General features: G+C 32.9%; 3 protein-coding genes across 7 annotated transcripts; 1 reads left to right on the forward strand and 2 right to left on the reverse strand.

Annotated features, from left to right (window-relative positions):
* Positions 1-25: 25 nt before the first annotated feature.
* On the forward strand, positions 26-20,587 carry LOC123681740 (serine/threonine-protein kinase unc-51-like). 5 transcript variants are annotated; one of them, XM_045620012.1, is made up of 19 exons: positions 26-348; positions 402-494; positions 665-748; positions 7,553-7,640; positions 7,729-7,854; positions 7,910-7,983; positions 8,044-8,204; positions 8,518-8,666; positions 9,967-10,104; positions 11,384-11,477; positions 11,563-11,737; positions 13,767-13,865; positions 15,116-15,257; positions 16,535-16,672; positions 16,724-16,755; positions 18,998-19,259; positions 19,473-19,621; positions 19,694-19,829; positions 20,110-20,587. In XM_045620012.1, exons 1-19 carry the CDS (start codon positions 226-228, stop codon positions 20,181-20,183), a joined length of 2,337 nt encoding a protein of 778 aa, XP_045475968.1. In that variant the 5' UTR covers positions 26-225; the 3' UTR covers positions 20,184-20,587. The 5 variants fall into 5 exon arrangements, with proteins under 5 accessions (XP_045475968.1, XP_045475969.1, XP_045475966.1 ...); XM_045620013.1 differs by having other exon boundaries at positions 19,485-19,621; XM_045620010.1 differs by having other exon boundaries at positions 16,535-16,755.
* Positions 1,349-5,626, reverse strand: LOC123681742. Its single transcript, XM_045620016.1, has 6 exons — positions 5,375-5,626; positions 3,565-3,631; positions 3,253-3,439; positions 2,924-3,106; positions 1,994-2,116; positions 1,349-1,808 (listed from the first exon to the last, which is right to left on the reverse strand). The coding sequence occupies exons 1-6, from the start codon at positions 5,530-5,532 to the stop codon at positions 1,492-1,494; spliced, it is 1,035 nt and encodes a 344-aa protein (XP_045475972.1). The 5' UTR covers positions 5,533-5,626; the 3' UTR covers positions 1,349-1,491.
* A 3,711-nt stretch (positions 20,588-24,298) lies between the features above and the next one.
* LOC123681744 lies at positions 24,299-25,821 on the reverse strand. The gene is made up of 2 exons (XM_045620018.1): positions 25,531-25,821; positions 24,299-25,385 (listed from the first exon to the last, which is right to left on the reverse strand). The coding sequence occupies exons 1-2, from the start codon at positions 25,735-25,737 to the stop codon at positions 24,894-24,896; spliced, it is 699 nt and encodes a 232-aa protein (XP_045475974.1). The 5' UTR covers positions 25,738-25,821; the 3' UTR covers positions 24,299-24,893.
* Positions 25,822-25,983: the final 162 nt, after the last annotated feature.

The raw sequence follows: 25,983 nt of genomic DNA on the forward strand, positions 1-25,983 counted from the left end.
CAGAGAATCAATATTTATTTATTGTATGATGGCGTTTTGTATGTAATGATAAGCGTCAATAGATCTTTGTTGTTTTTGTTTACTCAGCAGTGACTAGTTAGGATTCAGTTCAACAAATTTTTTATATAAATCACCAATGTAAAACGACAATTTGTTAAAAAAGGAATTCTATTTATAATACTAAATCACATTGATTTATACTGTAGCTAATAATAGTAGAGAAACATGGATAAGGGTAATGCATTCAATAAAATTGGGCAAGTAGTTGCAGGAGAATTTGAAATTTGTCATGCAGAATTAATAGGCCATGGTGCATTTGCTTGTGTGTATAGAGGTCGAAAAATCAAGGTATAATTTTTTATAATACAATAGCCAATTCACTCGTCATATTTTCTTTCTAGGATAAAAACTTTCCAGTTGCTATTAAGGCTATAACGAAAAAAAATGTGAATAAATGCCAGGCCTTACTAAGTAAGGAAATTAATATTTTGAAGGTGAGCTATTTTTGAATGTTAATTTGTCCTAAAATATTTCAACTTTCACCTGATACTTAATATCTCTCATCCAGAGAAGTACTGTTATATTAGTCTAAAACAGTTATCATTTAATGAATCAATTACAAATAATGTAAATATCAGTTATGATTAATTATTGGTTTTTACAGCAAATTGCGGAGCTCAACAACCCTAATTTGGTGTCTATGATAAGTTGCGAAGAAACACCTACCCATGTATTTCTGGTTATGGAGGTGAGTGTTTTGTTCTGAGACGTTTGCATGTAAAATTTAATATTTATTTGCATGTTGCTGCGATATCAATTGTGCTTCATTGAATATTGAAACAATGAACAGTATTGTGCCCGAAGTGGGGAAGAGACATAGTAACAAAGCCTACACACAAAATAAATATTTCTCCTACTCCAACAAGCTGAGCTTCTGAGAGTTCTCTCAGAGGCCGATGAGAGTAGGGAGACAAACGTAAAATCTTATTCATAATTAAATAGTTGATAAGGTCTTGGGGACAATTTTATAGGCCTTGCAGTTGTTAGTTCAGGTTTTGAAATTAGTCATTAAAAATATGACAAATCACACAAAGAAAAGAGATATATCTTTTATGTGTCAACTCTAAGAGTGCATCATACTTCCAATAGAAACCAATAGATGGTGTATTAGATTCCATTATTTTCTGGATTCATTAAAATTTCAAAGCAGCCGACTTAAACTTAATAACTGCCACACTTTCTGTATTCGAGGTAGGAGTAGTATGAATACTCATGTGTACTGCATTGAATATTTATGTGATCTAGCTAGCTGTAGAGAAAAAAGGAAATTCTAGGAAAAAATTGGGAGTAAAAACTACAAATTTTATTATTGTAAAAAAGTGTAACCTACAAATTACTTGATCTTACTCAGCTATAATTTTCGATCGATTCATTAATCGGTGTGATGTTTCTAGCAATTAACAATACTTTATGAATAAATTCCATTCTGAATTAAGATTCTCGGTCAAGTTCCACCCTTGTCGTAACTTGGATTTGTGGGTCTGCATCTATGTACTCTAAAGACTTGGCTCCGTTTTGAGCCAGGGGGCTTTTCATCAGTGGTTTCATCTCTTTCAGTTCCTTCCCTTCAGCCTCTAATTCAACAACTTCGTCGATTTCTCTGTTTTCCCTCCTGCTCCTTAAGAAGTTTACGACGAATGCCAATGCTCCTACCAATCCTAGAGCACCAATAACTATCAGTAGCATGGTATTTGGCGATGCAGCAGATGGTTTTTCCTTGGATTCCCCGGTTTTTGCATCCTCCCCTTCTGCAAAAAAGACTATTTTATAAAACGTGCTATGAGCTAAAATCTCGTTTTTCAAAATAATGTGAGTGGACTTGATAATACTCTATGAACAGGAATTACTCTAAATAATAAATGTACCGCGATGTTTTAATGATACTGGGAAAAACATAAGCATTGCCAACTACAATTTTAAAATTTATACTCACCGGATTGTTCTTTTGGATTGGAATTCTTCAAAGTAGCAGGGGAATTTTTGGAATCATCAGTACTGTTTTGCCCTTTTGGTATACTCTGCAATATCTTGTCGAATCCACCTTCAAACAAGTTTTCTGCAGAAAATCGAAAGATTAGAAAAATGCGAGAGAATGAGATAATAAACATCAATTGATTACATTTTTTATTTTTCGTCGAAACCATTTTGCTGTAATAATTATTTGTAATTCAAGTGCAGAAGGCATTGATATTCTTTCACAAGTTCAAAATACATTATTTTCTTTAATTCACTGAATTTTTATTGAAATTAATGAAATATTTCCATAAATATCGTTTAGTGATATTTACATTGAAAAATGAAATGTTGGTATTGGTAGAACAGTTTTCTATATCACAAATTTGACAGATAATAAGTAAATCCGTTTCCGGGGAGTTACCAACATTAATAATAAAATATAATCGTGAAATCTGTGCGATTCTGTGATATTTTCGCACGATTTTTTTCTACAAAAAGTGGCAGCATGAACTGATTAGCCATAGAATTAGAGAAATATTTTTTTAGATCTGCTTGTTAAAAGGAATAGAATACATAAATACTCTGTGAAGATGCGTCCGTGACTTTCAGTGCTTCCTCCTTCGTAAAACTTTTCAAGAATTTCGGAAATGACAATTCGTAAATTGCTCAAAATGATTGCACTTAATGATAAAAAACTATTTTTGAACTGACACTCAGACGGCAATTTCTAGCCTTACTCTAATGTCACGTATCATATAACTTTTATTGTTGTCATGATTAAATTATTACATTTGGGGTTTCATCATAGAGCTCTAACCCAAATAAAGAATGACGTTTCTCGAAGTGGCGGTGTCTGCCAACTGGTCTAACATTTTTCTTCCCCTTACTTAGGATGGTCTTCCCTTACCTATTGGAGTACTTTCAGGTTTTTCGGACGAAACTGGTATTGGCTCTTCAGATTTCGGTTCAACTTCTGGTGGAGCTTGTACATTTGGTTCTGAAGCATCTTCGACCTTTTTTGGTTCGGCGTTAGATTGTACAGCTTGGTCTGTTGTCACATCATCCACTGTTGTAACGGTCTGGTCTGAATCTAAAACGATTGAAAATTTTCGGTTTAGTTTTTACTTATGTTCCGAAAGTTCGATTACAATTCTATAATGAACAAGTAGAAAATCACTGATATAATTTGAAAAAAATTGTATGTTGTATATTTGGATTTAGTACATTGAAACTCACCTCCAGAACCTTCTAATTCGTCTACATTCCTCTTCACCAAACTTCTGCTCCTATCGAATAAATGTTCAGGACAGTTGATATAAGACTCTGGTTCTTTTATGTGTATTGCCACTTTGAAATTTTTGCATATTTCCTCTATGCCATCGTTAGATAATCGATCGAATTCCAGTATTTTCTCTTCTTCTAGCTAAAATATTAGAATTCACAATAAGTGCGATAGAAGTTTGTCTCTAACAATTAATAAGAGATTCTTCTTCATGAAAATGTTCATTGTGTAAAATTTGAAGTGGTTTTACTTATTTTAACACTCACATTTGTTTGTGAAATTGGAAAGGGTTCTTCTATTTCTTGATATCCATACTGCAAATCCAATGATTTCCTAAAACAACAAATAAAATGCAATACTAACTAGAGAAATCAAAATATGAGGTTTAATTTCAAAGAAAAATTGAATAAATATATAATGCCTAATATCTTCGTTGTAAACTTGTGGGATTTATCTTAACAAAAAATTTGTTCATTAGGATAAACCCAAAACATGAATGAGAACTGATTCATCAAGTGAAAATTCAATCATTTTTGAATTGCACTAATGTTATCTATTTGCCGTCTCACACATATCAATATTTCTTATCAGATATACATTTTTCGGCTGAGTACACTTTACTTTCCGTAGTTCTTTACATTGCGTCATAAGATATACAAATTTGTAATGAATGAAAACAACGTCAATTATTCAAAACAAGTACAACTTTCTTTCAGATCGTTATTCCAACAAGTTGAAGAAGAACAAATTGAATATGATATGTTGGAAATTTAGTTTTTGTTGATGAAAAAAAAAATTAAATAAGATTTATTCATTACTGAAAAACAAAAAAATGTTGTTTTACTAGCTAATTTGATCTTCTTGAGAGAAAGATCTAAGTCGGTTTGCATGACTTAAGTTATGAAATATGATCAGTAAGTTAAAAGCAGATGAAGTCCCAAAAAAAAATTTATATTCTTGAGACTTCCTTGTGTGAAAAGATTGATGTTCATCGAGGTTTTATAGATTTTGGAAGTTGAGAATGTAACCTTGAAATAAATTCGCATTTGTGCAGACTTAAGCTAATAGTTCTCACTTTGAATTAACAAATAAGTTAGCTGGTATTTTGAGGCAAACGATAGTTGAAGAACTCTAGAAAAATGAGAGCTTCAACTTAAAGTTGAACAGGGTATTTATTATTATTATTATTAGATACAATAAGAGTTGAGGTAATAAACCTATAAACTCAATATTGTAAAAAAAAAATTAGAAACGATATTTGTTGTTATTTGAAAAATGGATAAAAAAGAGTTTGGCGTGTCGATGAACCACTGTTTTTTGATGGAAAAAAGGTATTGGACAGTTAAGAGTTCATGTATCACTATGGAAGGTTACAAATAAGGTCCAATTTTTGAGAAAAAATGTGTTTTACTGGTTAGGTCCGGGACATATTGAAATAAGTGTTCGAATCCGGAACAATTAATCAAAAAATGCTTAGAAAAATCAAACAAGATGCTTCAAAACTGTTTAAACCAATTCGTTTCAGAAATAAGGTATTTTGAAGAAAATTCACCAAGGATTGTTGTAGTAATTTTTGTCGCTAGATTGGAATAATTGTCCTATATACTCAGACTTATGGCGTAATTTGTCATTCAGTTTGTTTACAGTGCTATTTTTGCTCTGCAAATGGAATGTCATATGGCAAATCACTATTGTTGTGAAAGATACTCGTGTGTTTTGCACCACGATATTCTTGGCCTACTTTGAAGGCGATCCAAACATTTCATATAACATATTTGGTGATTTATTCATATATATCCGATTTTATTTAATAAGGAACAAATCAATGATAACTTATGAAATGTAACTAACTTCAATGAAGCTAAAGTGGGCTTTATTGAAACGAAAACGTGAAAATCAGTCCTGCACAACAAAAATTTCATCAAGGAGTTTTTAAATCGGAAAATTTGATGAGATTTTGAGGTATGCAAAACCTAATTATAATGGAAGGTGCTCACGATATATGCGCAATTGAAACTGGCTGTTTTTCGCCGTTTAGGACGATTTATTAACCGTTCTGTACGTTTGGGGACTTACCCTATCACCAGGTGGAGGACCAGGCACAGGCAGACGTTCCCAAAACTGACGGCGAACATTATTTTCGTTTTGGCGGTGATGGCACACCGAATTTTAGTACGTAATGGACAACCCGATCTGATTATGTGGGATCGTATATTTCTTTTCGGATGATACATTTTCCTTTATCTTATCATTTTATTTAAACACTCCACGTATGATGCCTGTTCGGGTAATATTGTGTGTTTTCGTGTTACGCTCACCGGTGACTCAGGAGTATCTGCCCAATAAATTGATCAAATATATAGTATTTTTTTAAATTTGATCGCAATTTTTTTCGCGTACTTTCCTGCAGGCTCGATTTCATTAGTCATTTGTCCGATATTTGAATCCCAGTTGACTTAGATGAAGTAGGTTACGGATCTTGATAATAGGCAAAATCCGTCTAGGGATTCCGTAGATACCGTCCGTTCGAAATTTTGTTTTTCGGTTCCTTTAAAAGCTGAGAATTCGATCGAGATAAAAATTTGAGAAAGGATGTAGAATGACAATTTGAAGCTTCGTGTGAAATTTCATGTTGATCGTACAACTAGAACCCATAGAAAATTCTAAAGAAGAATATTGAAATAATTTACCTAATATTTTCATGACCGAAGAGCCGATTGTGATGAGATTCATGGTTTTCATATTAAATAGCAATTTCAATCTACATGCTAAATTTCAAGTCGATCAAATTCATGAATATTGGAAAAGAACTACCCAATTTTTCCGTAATAATAGCTATGTTTGGGTTGAGATTTTGCGTGTTTCATACAGGGTGCTCCTAAATTGGAGATACAAAGGAAAATGAGAGATTCCTTGGGTGATTTTTAGGAAACAAAGTCCTATAAACATGGGCCCGCAAACGCTTAGATTTCGTGATACAGGGTTTTTCTTGTAGTCCTAATTTTTTGAGATGATTCTACCAGTTTATCGAATCTTTATTGATCTTCGCTACTGATTGGGTAAATAAGTACCAAAACTTATAATTAATTTATTCAACACAGTTTATTAACTGGATCTTAATAATAATTTGGATTTTCCTGAGGATTACTAGAGAATTGTTTGAAATTTTTTTCTCGAAATCGGCAGCAGATACGACAAAACTACAAAAAAACCAAAAAATGTAGTACTGGACCAAAGTTTCTTTTAAAATTTTTCAAAACTACCATTGGTCCAGAAAAAAAAAGTTCTGGAGGAAAGAAGCGGGCACTGTTTCAGAAAAAATATCACCCTGTAGATTTGCATCCAAAATTAGCATATCACATGATGAAAACTTCAAATTGAAATATCTATGCCAAATTTTAGTTAAATATCTTGTGAAGGGAAGTATGATGAAAAATGAAAAAATCAAACTATAACACCTTGTATCTCGAAAAAATTTTTTTTCTTAAAACTATCCGAGGAATATGTCAACAACCAAGAAATACATTTCTGGTTGATCGCATTTATAATTTAGAAAATATTTGAAAAAATATGTCCTACCTAATCATTAGGTGTATTTCACTCATTCATGAATTAGTCTTCCCTATTTTGCTTCAAAGTTATTTTAAATAATTAATATCAATTGAGATCAATTACTCAATTAAGCCCCAGCTACATTCATACCTAAAAACGTAGAATTGCGTCATACTTTCCACACAATGTCATTCATAATTTTTTAAATATTATTAACTAATTATTGAGGAAACGAAAAAAATTGCATGTATGCTTGGAAGATTGTTTTTTTTCTTTGAAATTACTTAGCGAATTTTTGAATACCTCATTTTATCAATGAAGTTATATGTATACACATAAAAAAATCAATGAAACCTGAAATCTCAGATTTCGAACTAATATAGATTTTTCTTTTCATTTACCAATGATATGATCATCACGAAATTTTACATTAACATTTCATTGACTGTTTCACAACTGATTTCTAATTTTCAAATGATTGAAAAAACAAAATTTCATATAGATGTAACTTTGGAACAATCGATCGAATTTGATCAATTAAAGAAATTAACCGAGATATACGTACCCTGAGCCTATCCTGAAAATTTCAAATTTCTAGCGCATCCCCTTCGAGAGTTATCGTAAACTAAGTGGCAGACCGGACGGACGAAAAGAATCAATTTTGACTTCGTTTATTTGTAATAATAAACTCATTTTTTTCAGTTTTGTAATGGAGGAGATCTTGCTGATTATTTCATATTGAAGAAAACATTGAGTGAGGATACACTCAGATTATTTCTGTTACAAATTGGTAAGTCCATATGTATTGAACATATAATCTTTTTGAATGTGTACAAACTATTAGTTATATTTATTAAAATCACTTTTTTGTATTCCAGCAAGCGCTATGAAGACTTTGCGTACTTTAGGAATAGTGCATAGAGATCTGAAGCCTCAGAATATCCTGCTGTCATATGACCCAGCCATAGCCCATCCTCAACCTTACCAAATAAACCTGAAGTTAGGTGGGTTTTGTTTAACAAAATATTAGCCGCTGAAATAAATCAATTTTTTTTCTAGCCGATTTTGGCTTTGCTCGTACCCTGGAGGAAGGTGGAATGGCAGGAACCTTATGCGGAAGTCCTATGTACATGGTGAGAAACTTTCAAAGTTTGGATTAGTTTGCAGCATCAATATGCTTCTTTTGTTCCCAGGCACCGGAAGTTATTATGTCACTTCAGTATGATAGTAAAGCTGATTTGTGGAGCATAGGAACAATCGTCTATCAGGCCCTTACGGGGAAACCACCCTTTAGCGCTCCCAATCCTCAAGCTCTGAAAAACTACTACGAGAAAACATTAAATCTTATGCCAAAGTGAGTATAAACTATATAGTCTATACAGGTTGTCCCAGAGTAGGTATAACAAATAGGGTAGATAGACTTATTAATATAAAAATAAACCTGCAAACCTGGAGCCTAACTATTTTCACCATCATTTGAATAAAATAACTCGTTTTTTTTGTAATAATTTCAAAATTACTAAAGATATTTCGATGTGACACAAAACAGTCACACTACTAGAAAGTTAACTTTTAATGTTTCTTGCATTCCAAATGGTAACATTCTTATCGATCGTTTTTTCCAACTTAAACATTTGAGCTCCAAAATGTCTTTTTAATTTATCTAGGATGCCGAGCTCTACCAGCCCAGAACTCCAAGATTTCTTGACCAGACTAATGAAGAGAAATCCCAAAGAACGATTGAGTTTCGATGAGTTCTTCAATCACCCATTCTTACAGAGGGATCAATACCATAGGAAAAGTCCAATACCTGGCGGTTAGTACACCTTTTTTTGTGTTTTTCATCTTTGGTTTCACATGGACATGGGAGGTTCATGCGCATCAAACTTTTTCTAAGCTTAAAGCTACTTTTCCACGCAACTAACTACTGAAAACATGATAAATCTAAAATGTACCTGTGTAAATTCACCAAAATCTGCCTTTTGAAAAAATGAATAGCAAAATATTGATTCATCCATAATTGATATGGTATGATAACTTCATTTGGAATTATTATTTATACAATTTTTTTATTATTTTCAGAGTAGAAAATATCACCTTTCAAAAATGAATTGAATACCTAACTTAATTTTTATTTGAAGAAAATACAAAAAGAAGAAGTACAATTTCAAGTGTGTAATATCATAAGATATTAATTATTTATCTGGTTAATGTATCAGCAGAAACGCCATCAACATAACCATTGTCAAACCGAAGACTTCCACGTTATTACGTAGGAATCATAATCGAAAGTAACCCAAGGAGAATGCATGTCTCGAGGGAGAGTAGCGACATACCTAACAAGGGTGAACCCGGTATGTCGCTACTCTCCCTTGATGACATGCATTCTCCTTGGGTTACCTAACAAGGGTGAAACCGGTATGTCGCTACTCTCCCTTGATGACATGCATTCTCCTTGGGTTACTTGACTACACAGTTGTTACATAACTTTGGTTATGTTGATGGCATTTTTGCTGATACATTAACCAGATAGATAATTAATATCGTATGATATTACACACTTGAAATTGTACTTCTTCTTTTTGTATTTTCTTCATTCATTACCAAGTGCAGGTGTCAGCCATTTTATATTATTTATTAATTTTTATTTTATTGCTAATTTGCAGGTGAATAATATTCAAATAAATATGTTATTTCGAGTTATTTCACAGATAACTTAGGCTTTTAGGTATAAAGAATAAAAATGTAGATATATGTGAAAATATAATTCGTACGAAGGCGATAGAAATGATGGACGATGTTCAGAAAAATTCATTAGTTTAATTGACTTCATTGTTATGTCTCAACTTTTCAGAAAAAAAATAGAACAGTAAATCACACCTTGAATAATAGGACAACTAATCGAGGATGAATTACATTTTCCCATAAACAAAAACAATGTTTTATCAATACACAAAACTCACTTTTACTCATTTTTCAAAAAACAACAAATGTAGCGTTACTTAACTTTCAATAACTCAATCCAGACTCAAATCAATGTTAACGAGAATAAAAAGTCGTATGAGCACATGTTGAAAGAAAATACTACCTCTGGGTATTGTTCTTTTTTTCAACAGATTTCCCATTACCGTTCTTCGAACCGTCGCCTGTGAGTTCGAGGGCGTCTCCGGTGAGTGCAAGATCATCACCGAATCACATGAAATTGCCTGCGAAAACTGCTAGTCCAACAAGAGTGTCGACTCCGCCCCAAGCAGGTTTGTGGTAGAGAACTGTAACTGTTTTTCACCACCTATAGTTACCTCTGAACTCACATTAGGGATTTTGTTTAGTTGCTAAGCGTTTTTAGGGTGTCACTGGTACGGTGTTAGTTGGTTGGATGATGTATTCTTATTATTTGTAAGGACACTTAACCTTTGGATCTTTGGAGGAAAAAATTTCAATCCCTTACGAGGTCTAGATCATTTCGCAGAAACTAATCAAAAAAATTAGTTATAATTGACTATGCACAATCATGAAATTTCAAACCGGTGATGCTATCGTTAATTTCCATTAATATCATTAATATCCATCCATTTTCAAGGCAAAAAGTGACTATGCACAATCATGAAATTTCAAACCGGTGATGCTATCGTTAATTTCCATTAATATCATTAATATCCATCCATTTTCAAGGCAAAAAGTGACTATGCACAATCATGAAATTTCAAACCGGTGATGCTATCGTTGTATTTAATGAAATATTTTTTAACGCAAGGCTTGATCTCAGTTAGTTCCTGGAGTTATGAATTTTCCAATATTTCTCTTTGAAAATACCGCAGATATTATCATAAACTTTCCAATCTCACTTGATTAGCTTAGAGTTATACCAGTTGAGCTCACTGGCACAAGTTTTTGCTTTTTTAATTTCGCAATTTGCTTCTTATTGAATAATCTTTGGATTTCAATTTTTTTTTTTTTAACAGTACTACTAACATTATCATGTTAGTATTATCGGTTTTATAACCACAGCACTGAAATGGTAGAAATGTAATAATAGCATTGAAAATATTTATTCTGAACAGAAGTTCAAGATCTCTCAAAAGCAATGATATCTATCAGTTATAAGAGAAATGTGAAAATATATACCTACTACTATTTCAGGTCTGCTCATTATCTTAAGAATTTTCACTAATAATTCTTATTAATTCGTTGGTGTTCTCTTTGTGTCACTAGGAACTGTAATTATGATTAGAGATTCTGTAAATTAAGTGAGGACATTTTTCATGATACAGAATTCTTATTGTGCTCCATTTTTATTTCACAACTCTGAAATTCATCTAATTACCATGCTTCCTGGTATTAACTTTCATCTTACTGACTAATAATATATTTTATTGTCATTTTACGTTGCTCTAATAAACATTACTTTGTTATTTGAAATTAAAACAACTTAAATCCATTGCAGATCATAGGATTTGGGTGCTTAAAGTGGAACTCTAAAGATGAATTATAATTATAAAATTATATAATATATTATTTTCAATTTTGTTACAGAAACTCTAAGTAACAGTATAGATGATGATTTCGTAATTGTACCTAAAAATTTACCTGTATACCGTTCCACGGAGAGCCTTGAAAAGGAGAGAGGGTAAGAGAAACAGTTGAATAGACTATTTCATAGCAAAAAAAATATTGTGCTCATCATTGATATTAAATGATTTCATTATCCATAGTACCATACCAAAAATTACTCATTCGCCGTGTGATCTGGACCATCCGAATTCGAGTCCACCTAGACCTTCTACGTTACCTGTTGCATCTCAGCCTATACCAACCCCTCAGAGAAATACTAGAGTACGAAGGGATTCAGAGCAGGAAAGAAGAGAAAGCGACCAATATACTCCTAGCGTAAGTTTTCTGATTTTTATAAGTATTAGATAGCAAAAATAATCAAGTATTTCGACGAATTATTTCGAATTTTTTTTAGCTACACTCAATTTTTAAAGTGTTCATTGAACTTGTTTTGAAATATATACATTAGAAATTCTTGGGGTCGTATTAAGTTTCTTCATTAAATTTTGTTGATTATTAGAAAAACTGTAGTTGAGAGGGAACACCACTGCGAAATTAGAGATATTTTTTCTCACATATCATCGATTTTTATAGGGTGTTCAAATAATTTATTTAAACAATAATCTAATATAATTTATTTAATTCATTTTTTTATTTATTTAATTACTACACCCATCTACAGCCTAAGCCAATTACAGAATGGGGAAAAATACAAAATTACAATAAACAATACAAAATAGTATATATACAGATAGCTTCTTAAAGAAATTGCTACTCTAGAACAGCCCTTTTTATATCAAAATGAGTACAGCAAAAAATGTCTAAAATATTCTGAACATTGCAAAAATCTTCTGAACAGAGGCGAAAATCGAAGTACGGAAAAGGAAGGTAGAACGTGGTTACATTTCGAACAGGCAGCCTTGGAACGTGCCAATTCACTGAGGCTAGCAAGTAGGGGCAATAAATTTGTGAACTTATAATATTATGTAGGAAAAGAATTCTCAAGTAAACCCGGCGCACTTCTAGGGAGTTCACATGAAATCTATTGAATAAATATTCCTGTGGTATGCCACGATTTGGATACATGCCATCAATTTTGAAACAAACGCACTTCAAAAATCGCCTCTGTATTTTCTCCAAACTATCAATGTAAACTTCATAACCAGGGCTCCACACTACACATCCATACTCTGCTTTGACCTCACAAGCGCCGTAAAAAGGAGGAAAAGGGTTCGAGATTCGAACAAGTATTTGGAGTTTCTGAGTATGAAACCGAGAGTCCTGAGTTCCTCCGAAACAACTGCACTCACATGTGGCACAAAAGTCAGCCCTTGATCAAATAAAACTCCCAGATCTCTACATTCAGTCACTCTGTTTAAAACGCTGCCTTCAATGTTGTACTGAAAATATTTATAATATTTAATGAAAGCAAGTTTCTTCTACACCAATCAATCAGTTTATCAATGTCGCTCTGAAGATCCCAACAATCATGGATGGAACCAATTCTGCGAAACAACTTACAATCATCAACATACCAAAGAAACCGGCAGAGCAAAAATGAATTCAAATCATTCATAAATAACATGAACAGCAGAGGCCCCAAATTAGAACCCTGCGGAACTCCAGATGATGCTAAAAAATCAAATGACCTGAATCCGGAACACTGAACGAACAATTTTCTATTTGTAAGATAAGATTCTAGAAAAAGGACGAAATTCGTTGTTAAGCCAAAAGAAGACAACTTTGTCAGAACAACTCCATGGTCTAGCCTGTCAAACGCCTTGGAAATAAAAAAATAATAATCTTAAATATTTTCAATTCGCAAATAAAGAGAAAAACAGTGCTTTTGGTTACTTTTCGTTTTTCACAAGAAAAAGGTGCTATCGTATCCCTACAAAGCACTAATGTAATTTAAAAATATTCGTAAAAAAATGTACCAAAAAAATCATTGCAAAAGAGGCAAAACTCTAATTTTGTAAAAATTGAAAAAAAGACTCTTAGAGTACTGCCTCCTTCAACGAAACTTGTAATTATTGTAATACCCCTAACTTTACTTGATCATTCAATCGTTCAGGCAACACCCCACATTATTTTTGTCTCTCTAGGCAAATATTGACAGATCACAAGAATGTCACGTGGTGGTGTTCCCTCTTAACCTTAATCTCTTATGTGGATCCTCAAATTGGAAAAAAAAATTAAAAAGCGGTTCCATTTTTTTTTTTTAAATATTTTATTTGAAATAACAGGTTCCCACAAAACAAAATTTTCTCCCTTTCACAGGCTAGCGATAATTATTATTTCTTTGAAATGGATTGTTTAAAGTTTGAAAATATTATTCAATGTACTTAACAATTGATTATCTTAGGTTTCAAGCGTAGTTCCAAGATCTGCACCTATAAATATGGTACGCCATGAAAGCAAACCAGAAACCGATATCGATATTAGCTCGTTATCGCCACCATCTGTAAGTTTTTATTAATTTATTGGCTTTCACTAGGTAGTATCATCCAACTCGCCTTTCACTGTTGGGTAGAAAAAAAGAACAGTGCTGTACCTAAGGTGGCGTGAAGGTACAGTAACAAAGCCTAACCTACACAAGATGCTTTTCATTAATCATATAAAACAGCCTTTGTGCTTTCCCACAATCTGATCTGACAATTGAAAAGAAAAACTACAATAAGAGGAACTAACAACAAAAATTATTATTTTGGAACAAATAGATATACATCTGCTAGAACTTCTGAATTCACAAAAAAAGCAAATGATAACAAATTTCGTAACCAAATCAAGTACATAACACATTAGATTCTCATAATGAAAACTCATCACACAAAACAATAATGTACTCAGTGACATTAGAAGTGGTGCATTAAAAATCAAAATTATATCTGCTACAGATATTTTTAGTTATTGCTCCTCTGTCTACTAGTATTACTAATTGTATTTCAATTATAGAATTAAGTAAGTGTGAGTGAACTTTCGAAGATAGAGGAACTGGCTTGTGACAACTAGCTTTTGAGACTGTTTTGATACTACTTGACAACTTGCTGAAGAAGAAGTTTGAACTAGCCATACATGTTAGAATATTTAGGCAGAATGGCAATTTGAAATTTAGAACGCGTTGATATTGTTTTTGCTGTTGAGAGGAATTTGCACAAAAGTTTTGGAATAATACTTTGGGGACATTATAGCAGTAACGTGTTATGCGTTATCATTATCTTGATGGACGACTATACATCCTTTCTAAATTAGAAAACACTTTTGATGTCACTGAGTATATAACAGGAATGATAAAATTCACAATGGTTATAATGCGTTATAATTTGACATTTCTTATGTCCTTTGTGTTTAGTAGCTTATTCCATTTGTGGGAAGATACATGCTTCAACAACTTTCAGAAACCTTGATAAGGCAATTTACAAATTCCTAAACGTTTTTGAAGCGTGTATCTTTTCATGAATAAATGGCATAACCTACTTCACACAAATGAAATAAGAAATGTCAAAAATAATACGCAGTGTTGCCATTATAGCCATTTTAAATTGTATCAATCCTATTTGAAAACACCATATTCAACAATGCAATAATGGAAACTGATCAAACAGTTAATAATAATCTTATTGTTCTTTTGGATGGAATTAACCTTATATTAAATCAAGAAGTAAGATTATTTTTGCAATATATCATACCTGCACAATTTTCGAATTTTTCAAGGTGAAATTTATGATCGGCACTCCACCTGGTGGTAGAAGGCGATCAACTTCGAGTGGTAGCTATTCAGAAACTCCGCCTCCTAATATTTGGAATGGATCTATTAGTAGGAGTGGTTTATCTAATTCCCCACTGAGACGTTCTGGTACAAAAACTTATTATCTATGCTTGTTGTTTGCTTCTGCTTCCTTCAACAGCTTAATATCAAAATTGGATTTTTTTTTATTTGAAAGATTGACACTTATTTTGAAATCTTATTTAATTTTTATGAATCTTATGATTTTCAGTGATTGCTTTAATATTTGTTTGTAAAGGGTGTCTTTTTTAGAGCTATAGAACTTTAAATTGCAATAAAACAACGATGGATTATTCGATTGACATGAATTTTATTTATCCGCAAGATAATCTTGTGGCATTACATTTTAAATATGATTTCTGGCATATGACCGCCACGGCTGGCTTGGATGTAGTCCAATCTGGACGTCCAATTTTCGATGACTTTTTCCAACATTTGTGACCGTATATCGGCAATAACACGGCGAATGTTGTCTTCCAAATGGTTCCAAATGGGGTATGTAAAGACATAGCCCCACAGAAAGTAGTCTAGAGGTGTTAAATCACAAGATCTTGGAGGCCAATTCACAGTTCCAAAACGTGTCTTTCAATAAATCGATTGTGGCACGAGCTGTGTGACATGTTGCGCCGTCTTGTTGGAACCACAGCTCCTGGACATCATGGTTGTTCAATTCAGGAATGAAAAAGTTAACAATCATGGCTCTATACCGATCACCATTGACTGTAACGTTCTGGCCATCGTCGTTTTTAAAGAAGTACGGACCAATGATTCCACCAGCCCATAAAGCGCACCAAACAGTCAGTTTTTCTGGATGTAACGGTGTTTAGACATACACTTGAGGATTAGCTTCACTCCAAATGCGGCAGTTTTGTTTGTTGACGTAGCCATTCAACCAGAAGTGCGCTTCATCGTTAATGGACGTAGTGCGCGATACGTATTCCGCACAGAACCATTATTTTCGAAATGAAATTGCACTATCTGCGTTGTTCAGGCGTGGGTCTATTCATGATGAATTGCCAAACCAAACTGAGAATAAATCACTTGACAGCTGTTAAATCGGTCGCCATCTTGAACAATAATGCCAACTTAAAGTTATATATCTCGAAAAAAAACACCCTATATAAACTGTTTGATCTATCTTTTATTTTACAAGAATTGTCAGTTTTTTCAGAAAACAGCTTACACTTCAATTCGGTGACTTCAATGCATTTATTTATGAAATCCCTTGTTATTTTTTATTGAATTATTCAAGCTTTTCTTTTGGTTTTTTGTTCTTGCTTTGTGCGCTTTTAAAATTTTGAAAATGACATACCAAAACTGGGTTACTAACATTGTTTTTCCTTAAGGTACTTCTCCACCGTTCAGCAATGCTCTTGCCAGAGTACCTATGCTAAGTGCGCCAAATTTAAGCGATAACAACAACCCCACTATGGGTCCCAATTTTTCTACGAGAGCTATGACCCTACCAGAAATTTCGGAAATAGGTAACATGCATTCGGTTTACAATGATAACGATCATCCAATTCAATTTATAGCACCTGAATTACCGGAAGACTCTCTGTTGGGGGTGAGTTGCACATTCTTGTCTTTTGAAAGTTCATATGTATTTAGATAAATAAATAATAAATATTGAAGCAGAAAAAAAAAGATATAGTAGATAAGAGTATCGAATGAAACCGATCTAGTTTGGATTATTCAAAATTTTTTCTTTATGGTATAGACTATAGAGTTGATTGATAACATATTAGGCCAATTGAATAGTCCTCAGTCTGATGCACAGATGGCGGTGCTAGTATTAAATCCATATAATTTTTAGTTAGAACCAACCTTCAAACGATACGTGTCAAAATTTGACACCAGTGCGACCATTATTTTGTAAGATATTGCGTTGTGAGTGAAGCTACTTTTCTGATTTGAAAGAAGATGAAAAAAAAAAAAGAATTTCGTGTGCTGATAAAATATAACCGTGGGGTCACTTTGCTCAAATCTGGTAGTTTTTTCAAGTTTAATTTATAGGTGTTGGGCCTAAAAATTGGGGATAAAAGTATATTGATATAATTCTGTTTATCCCACTGATTCCACATGATGTGGCGGCATAATTTCGATTAGAAATAGTTCATTTTTATTTTTAAAGGCCTAGCAAAGAAACCCCAAGATTGGGGCAACTTTGCATTTACTTATAAATACTCTGTTTGAGCATATATTGCGCTGTCAATAGGCTACTTTGCTCAAGTAGGTAGGTATCTACAAATTTATTTTGAAAAAATATGAAGAGCTTTTTAGGGTCATTATTGAAATGCGACATATTACAAAATACTTTACTATTTAAAGTTATAAACTGGTGAAAACATGTAATAAACACAACAAATACTTGACAACATACAAATATAAAATAATATGATAATACTGAATGAGAAACTTGAAACAAACTGCACCACTACAAAATCGTTAGGGCTTATTGATTTATGTAGAGACGAAACTTCATCTTCATCTTTTTGCTGTTCCTCGTATCCTCACTTTCAACGTTTCCTTCGTCATATCTTATTTTCTCATGATCTATAATTTTTTCTCTGTCACTTTCAACTTTCACTTTAGACAGGCTTTCTTCATCTGATTCCAGCGAAGATCTTTTTGAATGATTCTGCTAAGCCCGCCTGGTTGATATCAATCAAGTCTTCGTGCCTAATAGATTCCCCAGGAGGAACTTGAAGCATCTTCTTGTTTTTCTTTTTCAGAGGTCCAGACGAACCACTTCTTTTCTGTTCCAAGCAGTGTAACAATGCTTCATTTATTTGTCTTCCTGTTGAGTTCACATGGTCGAGTAAAGTAACCCCAAATCATAGGTAGAATGTGCATTGTTCCATAATGAAATTCTCCAAAAATTATTATATTTTTTTATCTGTCTGAAAACAACACCCAAGAGGTAGAAAAATATGCTCTATCAGGTGATAATGTCTATAGAGTTGTAGGATTCATTAACATTCTTCGAGCAAAGTAACCCCACTTTACGGTACTTTTTGAAGAGAAAAAATACAGTTGAAGCAAAATCTAGGCTTGATGAAGAGTTTCCCGGGTTTGCGCCAGGAAAATCATCCATCATTGATTGGTATACTAAGTTTAAACGTGGGGAAATGAGCACCGAAGACGGTGAACGTAGTGGACGCCTAAAAGAGGATGAAATCGTTAAAAACGGCCCCATTTGAAGAAAAAAAGGTGCTGTTTCATCAAGACAATGCGCCGTGTCACAAATCAATGAAAACAATGGCAAAATTGCATGAATTGGGCTTCGAATTGCTTCTGCATCCACCCTATTCGCCAGATCTGGCTCTCAGCGTCTTTTTCCTGTTCTCAGATCTCAAAAGAATGCTCGCTGGAAAGAAATTTAGCGCCAATGAAGAAGTAATCGCCGAAACTGAGGCCTATTTTAAAGCAAAAGACAAATCGTACTACAAAATGGTATTGAAAAGTTGGAAGATCGCTAAAATCGCTGTATCACCCTCGAAGGCAACTATTTTGCCAAAAAAAAATGTGTTTTACTATGGTAGACTGGGGACTTTTCAATTGGCCTGTTAGGTCAACAATTAAAAAAAAAAGTTACCGGAAACCTAGCTGATTTCAAATGTTTTTAATCTGCTAGTTTAAAAAACGCCACTAGATTATTTCTATCAGCTCTAGTTTTTGAGATAGGGGTTAATTGATGTTATTTCTTACTGAACTCATTTATCATCTAGAGTTGCAATCGGTCTACCTCTCATCCAATATTGTTTGTTCAAAAATCCACAAATAATTACGTTGCGTGAAATTTCCAGAAGGAGCACCAGGAGACCCTGGCGAAAATAAATTACGTCCTGGCATTGAGCAACTCCATCTTGTCTATAGCAGCCCAGAAGTCTGCATCTCCGTTGGTTTCGTTGTCAGATTCGGCCATGTCCAATCAGAATCTGTTGGATCAGAGGGCGGAACAAGTCCTCTTGCTGATTAGGGTATTACAACTGTTGGGTTCTGGACTGACTCTGGCTACTAAACAAATACGAGAAGGAACTCTGCGGCCCAGTACCAATGTGACAAAAGGTAGGGATCTGCAGTTTAAGCAACTTTTTGCTTTCAAGTCTAACCGATAGAGGAAGATTTGTAATAACTCTTCCAATAAATGGTATCCCATTTCAATATTTTCCCAAATAAAATGCATGTTGGACAATTATTCTGAACCACTACTGGAGCAACATAAAGACTACAAATGTTGTTAAAGCATAAGATGATTCCTTAATGAAGTATCCATTTCAGTTTTCATTCCAGTTGTTGTCACTCTGAATCAAAAGTTCAAGGAAACCTTAGCAGCATGTCGAAAATTGAACACAGACGGATTAATTACCAAGATAAAAACTCCAGAACATACTGTCGATAGCATACTGTACGAGCATGTAGTCCAAATGGTATGAAATACATTTTTTGAAAATGATTAATTGAACTCTTTTTACAACATTATTAAATCAATTATTTAATAGACTCAGACAGCAGCTACAGATGAACTATTAGGAAAAGGACTGCATAGTAGTGAAAGGTATCAAACAGCACAGATAATTCTACACAGTCTGTCTCAACAAATCAATTCTCAATATGATCAACAACAACTTAAGGCTTGTAAGTAATTCTGATTAAGTTGTTCTCTTTTTCTTATCGCTCAAATAGCGCAATGACCAATTGGTCATTATTTGAAGAGAATTCATACTAATACATTTCCTCTCAAAAGTGTTGTCGTAAAGACTTTTCATGAAAATGTTTTAGATTGAATCATTTGAAACTTATATTTGCTGGTTTATCAATAAATGATTTTTTGGCATAAGTGCCATAAGTGTGCATTGTATGTTTCATAGATCGATTCGCAATACTTTTTTAAAATAGTATTTCTTTATTTCTTCAGATAAACTGGCTGTAGAGAGACGTCTTCAAATTCTTCAGGAGCAGGGTTTGATCTACATCACTAATTACAGTTAGATAACATAATTGCTGATGAAACCAAATACTAACACCATTTAGAGTGCTGTAACAAAAATAAATTGTTCTTATGTCGTATATAACTGCTACTCTTACCGTAGTTCTTTATTTAGATCTGCTAAAAAAGGCATAGACAAGATGTTTCATCTTTTGAGAAAGTAGGCGGTAATAATTTTAATTTAAAAAAAATTGATAATTTTTTTGTCTAATCTTTTTGTTTATATATCGTGTTTGAATTGAATTATTTTTACTGAAAGATGATTTGAAATTATTTAACTTTTTTCTACATAAAAAAATTATGTTTGATTCTATAAATTATCTCTTTTTATTTTGTAATTGTATCTGAATATCATTAAGATTTATGATTGAAAAATGAAAAAAAAAATTAAACGTATTTACTGAAATTTCTGATTTTTTAAATTTACGTTTTATTTCCAATCAACATATAGAGAAAAAAATCTGCAAATGAATCACAGTTCATTGTTTAGTATTGTTTTTTTTTTTACTAAATGTTTCAATGCAGGTGAAACGTCACAAATACCATAAATTAAAAAAAAAAATATGCCTGTTCTCTTTTCTGTAACCTAGAAGTGACAAAGTAGTGTGAACTCAATTGGAATAGTATTTTTTTAAGCAACTTGCTTTAGGTCTTAGTTACTGGTCTACATTGAAAAGTTGATATTTTATTAATCTAAATATAGGTGTTTAAAACCCAAGAAATAATTGGAAAGAGACTTATCTAGATTAGATTAGTTTTGATAGGAAGTAACGACTTGTACAGGTAATTATTAATTTGCCACTTTTTTAACAAAATGTTTAGGCGGTTTATGGATAGCGTTCCATGAAAATTGCATAAATTGAAATCAAAGTGATTTGTTTTCAAATGAATGATAAGTACAGAAAAATAACCATTTGAAATGATTCAACAGCAGAAGTTTTGTTTCATAATGTTCGTGTTTTCATTGGGAAGTTAATATAGCTCCACTATTGAAACAAAATTGATAGTAAGTGATTTTTTTTATTTTGGGGGCTGTAAGTTCCTTTGTCTATAATTGAATGATTGTCATTTTTCATTTGGAAGAAAACATTTTCAGTAATGAACAGTTTTATAAAAAAAAAAATTAATTGAGTTATAAAATTAGGTTTATTTTGAAAATGCGTTGCTCGAATAAAGGCCATTCAAGTTATAAGTAAAACATCGTGAGAGCCTGTTGTGAAATATGTAGATAGAATTGAAGTGTAAATACATGTATTCGATGTGATAAATTCTTCCAATCAGGACTTTATAATCTTCAAGAGAAAGCTCCCTTAAAGTATGTTTAAGTGTAAAAAAAAAAACAAAAAAGTGTTATATTGAAATTGTTTTTCAACATTCTTCGATTCGAATTGGTTTTGAATTATTTCAGTATATGAGTAAATTATCTCTAATACTTTATATTTTTGCAGAAAATTTTTTTTTAATATACAGGTGTAATATTACTTGGTGCTAGTAGTTTATATAGACATATCATGATTATGCAATTAGTGAATTTTATGAATACTATAATGCTTCAATGATTCATTTGATCTTAAGTTTTGAGGGAGCTTTCCATGAAGATTTTCTGTAATCTTTATATGACAAGTATTTGAAATATGTGATTATCATAATATTTTAGTGGTTCCCCCTATAAAGTACCTTATATTAATGTAAATTAAATTCTAATAAATCTGAATACTAATTAAAATTTTTTATTGTACCAATAACGCAAGACTACACTACAAATGCAATTTTTGGAAAAAGTTCGTAGCATGTCAAAAAAATGATAATATTTTAAAGGCTTTAAAATATGAAGATATGATCATATGTTCCTAATACGAATTTCTGTATTTGGATAGTATTTTTTGTGTGAAATGGGTAAATACGAACAAAAAAATCAAGAATCTGGTGTTCGAATTTTTAATCAGGAACATATGAGACCGAGGAGGTATATCAGGAGGCAGGAGTACAGATGAATAGGCAACACATAAAACGTTATCGTGTATGATTGGTTGCCAGGAGGAGATCTGCTACCCGTATACCTTCTCGTTCATCATGTGTTCCTAATACGAATTTCTGTGTTTGGATGGCATTTTCGTGTGTGAAATGGTAAAATTCGAACGGAAAATCATGAATTTGGTGTCCAAATTTTGTATCAGGAACATATGAGACCGAGGAGGTATATCAGGAAGCAGGTGTACAGATGAATAGGCAACACATAAAACGTTATCGTGTATGATTAGTTGCCAGGAGGAGATCTGCTACCCGGATACCTCCTCATTCATCATATGTTCCTAATACGAATTTCTGTGTTTGGATGGCATTTTCGTGTGTGAAATGTTTAAATTCGAACGAAAAATCAAGAATTTGGTGTCCAAATTTTGTATCAGGAATATATGAGACGGAGGAGGTATATTAGGAAGCAGGAGTACAGATGAATAGGCAACACATAAAACGTTATCGTGTATGATTAGTTGCCAGGAGGAGATCTGCTACCCGGATACCTCCTCATTCATCATATGTTCCTAATACGAATTTCTGTGTTTGGAAACTGAGGCCTATATTAAAGCAAAAGACAAATCGTACTACAAAATGGTATTGAAAAGTTGGAAGATCGCTAAAATCGCTGTATCACCCTCGTTTCAATAATTTGGTCTGCAAATTCTGTATCAGGAACATATGAGACGGAAGAGGTAAATCCGAACAAAAATTCAATATTTATAACGATTACGTTTTATGTGTTGCCTATTCATAAATGTACTCCTGCCTCCTCGGTCTTATATGTTCCTGATAAAAATTCGAACATCAGATTCTTGATTTTTCGTTCGAATTTTACCATTTCGCACACGAAAATGCCATCCAAACACAGAAATTCGTATTAGGAACATATGATGAATGAGGAGGTATCGGGGTAGCAGATCTCCTCCTGGCAACCAATAATACACGATAACGTTTTATGTGTTGCCTATTCATCTGTACTCCTGCCTCCTGATATACCTCCTCAGTCTCATATGTTCCTGATACAAAATTTGGTCACCAAATTCTTGATTTTTCGTTCGAATTTAAACATTTCACACACGAAAATGCCATCCAAACACAGAAATTCGTATTAGGAACATATGATGAATGAGGAGGTATCCGGGTAGCAGATCTCCTCCTGGCAACCAATCATACATGATAAGGTTTTATGTGTTGCCTATTCATCTATACTCCTGCTTCCTAATATACCTCCTCCGTCTCATATGTTCCTGATACAAAATTTGGTCACCAAATTCTTGATTTTTCGTTCGAATTTAAACATTTCACACACGAAAATGACATCCAAACACAGAAATTCGTATTAGGAACATATGATGAATGAGGAGGTATCCGGGTAGCAGATCTCCTCCTGGCAACCAATCATACATGATAAGGTTTTATGTGTTGCCTATTCATCTATACTCCTGCTTCCTAATATACCTCCTCCGTCTCATATGTTCCTGATACAAAATTTGGTCACCAAATTCTTGATTCGTTCGAATTTAACCATTTCACACACGAAACTGCCATCCAAACACGGAAATTCGTATTAGGAACCGAGGAGGTATATTAGGAAACAGGAGTACAGATGAATAGGCAACACATAAAACGTTATCGTGTATGATTGGTTGCCAGAAGGAGATCTGCTACCCGGATACCTCCTCATTCATCATATGTTCCTAATACGAATTTCTGTGTTTGGATGGCATATTCGAACGAATAATCAAGAATCTGGTGTTCGAATTTTGTATCAGGATCAAATGAGACTGAGGAGGTATATCAGGAGGCAGGAGTACAGATGACTAGGCAACACATAAAACGTTATCGTGTATGATTGGTTGCCAGGAGGAGATCTGCTACCCCGATAACGCCTCATTCATCATATGTTCCTAATACGAATTTCTGTGGTTGAATGGTATTTTCGTGTGGAAAATGGTTAAATTCGAACAAAAATCAAGAATTTGGTGTCCCAAACACAACTATGTATTCAAAGGTTTAACTTTATCATGTTGGCCATACCCCTTTCTATATCTGATAATTCAGTAAAGACTTCATTAAAAATGCTTATATTGATTATAAAATTTATTGTTAACAAATTACATATTTCATTTGAATGAACAATCAAAATAAATTAAAAATATAAATTATAGACATATTGCATTGCAACATAGATCAAAGTTATCATGTTTGAATAAATATGAACATTCCATGAGGTAGAGAATGCAGTTTTCAACATTGAATATCAATTAATAATTAGTACTTCCTTTTAAGGAAACTATTTACAATACTCATATGATATAAAAAACTGGAGCCTCTGAGTAGAATGAATTTTTGATCTATGAAAGATAGTAATTAATTGATCTAAGGTAACTTTACAGTTTGGATCTTGTCAAAACATTACAAAAAGTTTTTGTATTGACATGTTACCAGTTTATAAAAAACACAAACTTTGTAAATTAAGTTTGGTCAAAATTCAAATGTTCCATTAAAAAATTGAATTGAACTTTTGGTTGCTAAGGCTTCAGGTATTTTGTACCACAATCTACTGACTTCAGACCTATTAAAGGATACATATCTGTATGTGTTTCTCTCAATGAGTTTCACCTCCAAAGTTCTATTGAACAATTTTTCAAGAAGTCATCACAATTTAATCTATGTCAAATGTTTGATGAATTCTATTTATCAACAAGTTTAGTGAGTAGTTCTGAAATAGTTGATAATTCAGAAGCAATTTTCTCTTTAGCTTTTACACTTCTTTCTTTAGCAGCAGCTATCTTTTCTAGGGCAGCTAATTTTCTTTCGTAATAATTTATTGATATTTTGTCTTTCTGTTCAGGTAATTCATTTATGGTTTCATTTCCCAAAAGCAAATTAATGCGTTCTTTATTCTCACCAATTTCAACATCTTCATTGATATTTAGGGGAGATGCACTATTACCTAAATTGTCACTGTCTACACTGAGATCACGTTTAAAGCTTTTGCTGTCATTATTCATGAAAATTTCATCATCACAGTTGTTCTCATCACAATTCCCATGTAGTTCTTCAGACATTTGTACAACTGCTAAAATTCCTTCTTGTATTTTACTTAGGGATCTAATTTTCCCATTTTGTACCATACTTGTTAAAGCTTTTCTCTTTGCTTTAGATCGCATGTCTTGCCAAGTCTAAAACAGAAAATTAGGTAGAAATTCATCAAATACCAAGAACAAATTATGTCTTTGAACTTCACATGTCCTAAATAATAATTTATATCCTATATGGGATTCTTCATTATAACAAATCTAATAGAAACCAAAAAGAGCAAAGTACCTTTTTCCAGCTTCTCCAGTCCTTTTTAGGACCAGGAAATGTATTCAAAATATTTGTTAGATCCCTCCATTTCAATAATGCCTTGGACGGAGATAAATTCTCATCAAATTTGCCTGCAGCAAACTGTAGGTCATCTTTCATGAATGCTAAAATGATATCCTTTTGTGTATCAGAAATGCGATCTGCCCTTTTCCTATCTGTATTCATGCTATATGTTGGTAAGCAAGTGAAAATGTTTGTTTATTTATAACCTAAAATGTTTTTTTTATAACCAACTGACAGTAAACAAACATAGATTATGGTAATGACATCTAGGGCAAAAAGCATAGAATATATATGCAAGCCAATCATAGAAGGAAATAAGATTGTAGAATCCAAAGAGAAAGCAAAATAAGAATTGGACTCAACAAACACAATTTTTTTTTATTGAATTATTGTATAAATACAAGTTTT

The sequence above is a fragment of the Harmonia axyridis genome, chromosome 6, assembly GCF_914767665.1.
Source record: "Harmonia axyridis chromosome 6, icHarAxyr1.1, whole genome shotgun sequence".
NCBI classification, from domain to species: Eukaryota; Metazoa; Arthropoda; class Insecta; order Coleoptera; family Coccinellidae; genus Harmonia; species Harmonia axyridis.

Bases quoted from the DNA above. Each gene is read 5' to 3' on its own strand.
- LOC123681744 (XM_045620018.1), bottom strand. From the start codon at position 25,737: ATGAATACAGATAGGAAAAGGGCAGATCGCATTTCTGATACACAAAAG. The intron at 25,386-25,530 runs GTACTTTGCTCT...TTTCTGTTTTAG, and splicing joins ACTGGAGAAGCTGGAAAAAG to ACTTGGCAAGACATGCGATC.
- LOC123681740 (XM_045620010.1), top strand. From the start codon at position 226: ATGGATAAGGGTAATGCATTCAATAAAATTGGGCAAGTAGTTGCAGGA. The intron at 349-401 runs GTATAATTTTTT...TTTTCTTTCTAG, and splicing joins ATAGAGGTCGAAAAATCAAG to GATAAAAACTTTCCAGTTGC. The intron at 8,205-8,517 runs GTGAGTATAAAC...TAATTTATCTAG, and splicing joins ACATTAAATCTTATGCCAAA to GATGCCGAGCTCTACCAGCC.
- LOC123681742 (XM_045620016.1), bottom strand. From the start codon at position 5,532: ATGTATCATCCGAAAAGAAATATACGATCCCACATAATCAGATCGGGT. The intron at 3,632-5,374 runs GTAAGTCCCCAA...TTGTTGTTTTAG, and splicing joins GTCCTCCACCTGGTGATAGG to GAAATCATTGGATTTGCAGT. The intron at 1,809-1,993 runs GTGAGTATAAAT...TCTTTTTTGCAG, and splicing joins CAATCCAAAAGAACAATCCG to AAGGGGAGGATGCAAAAACC.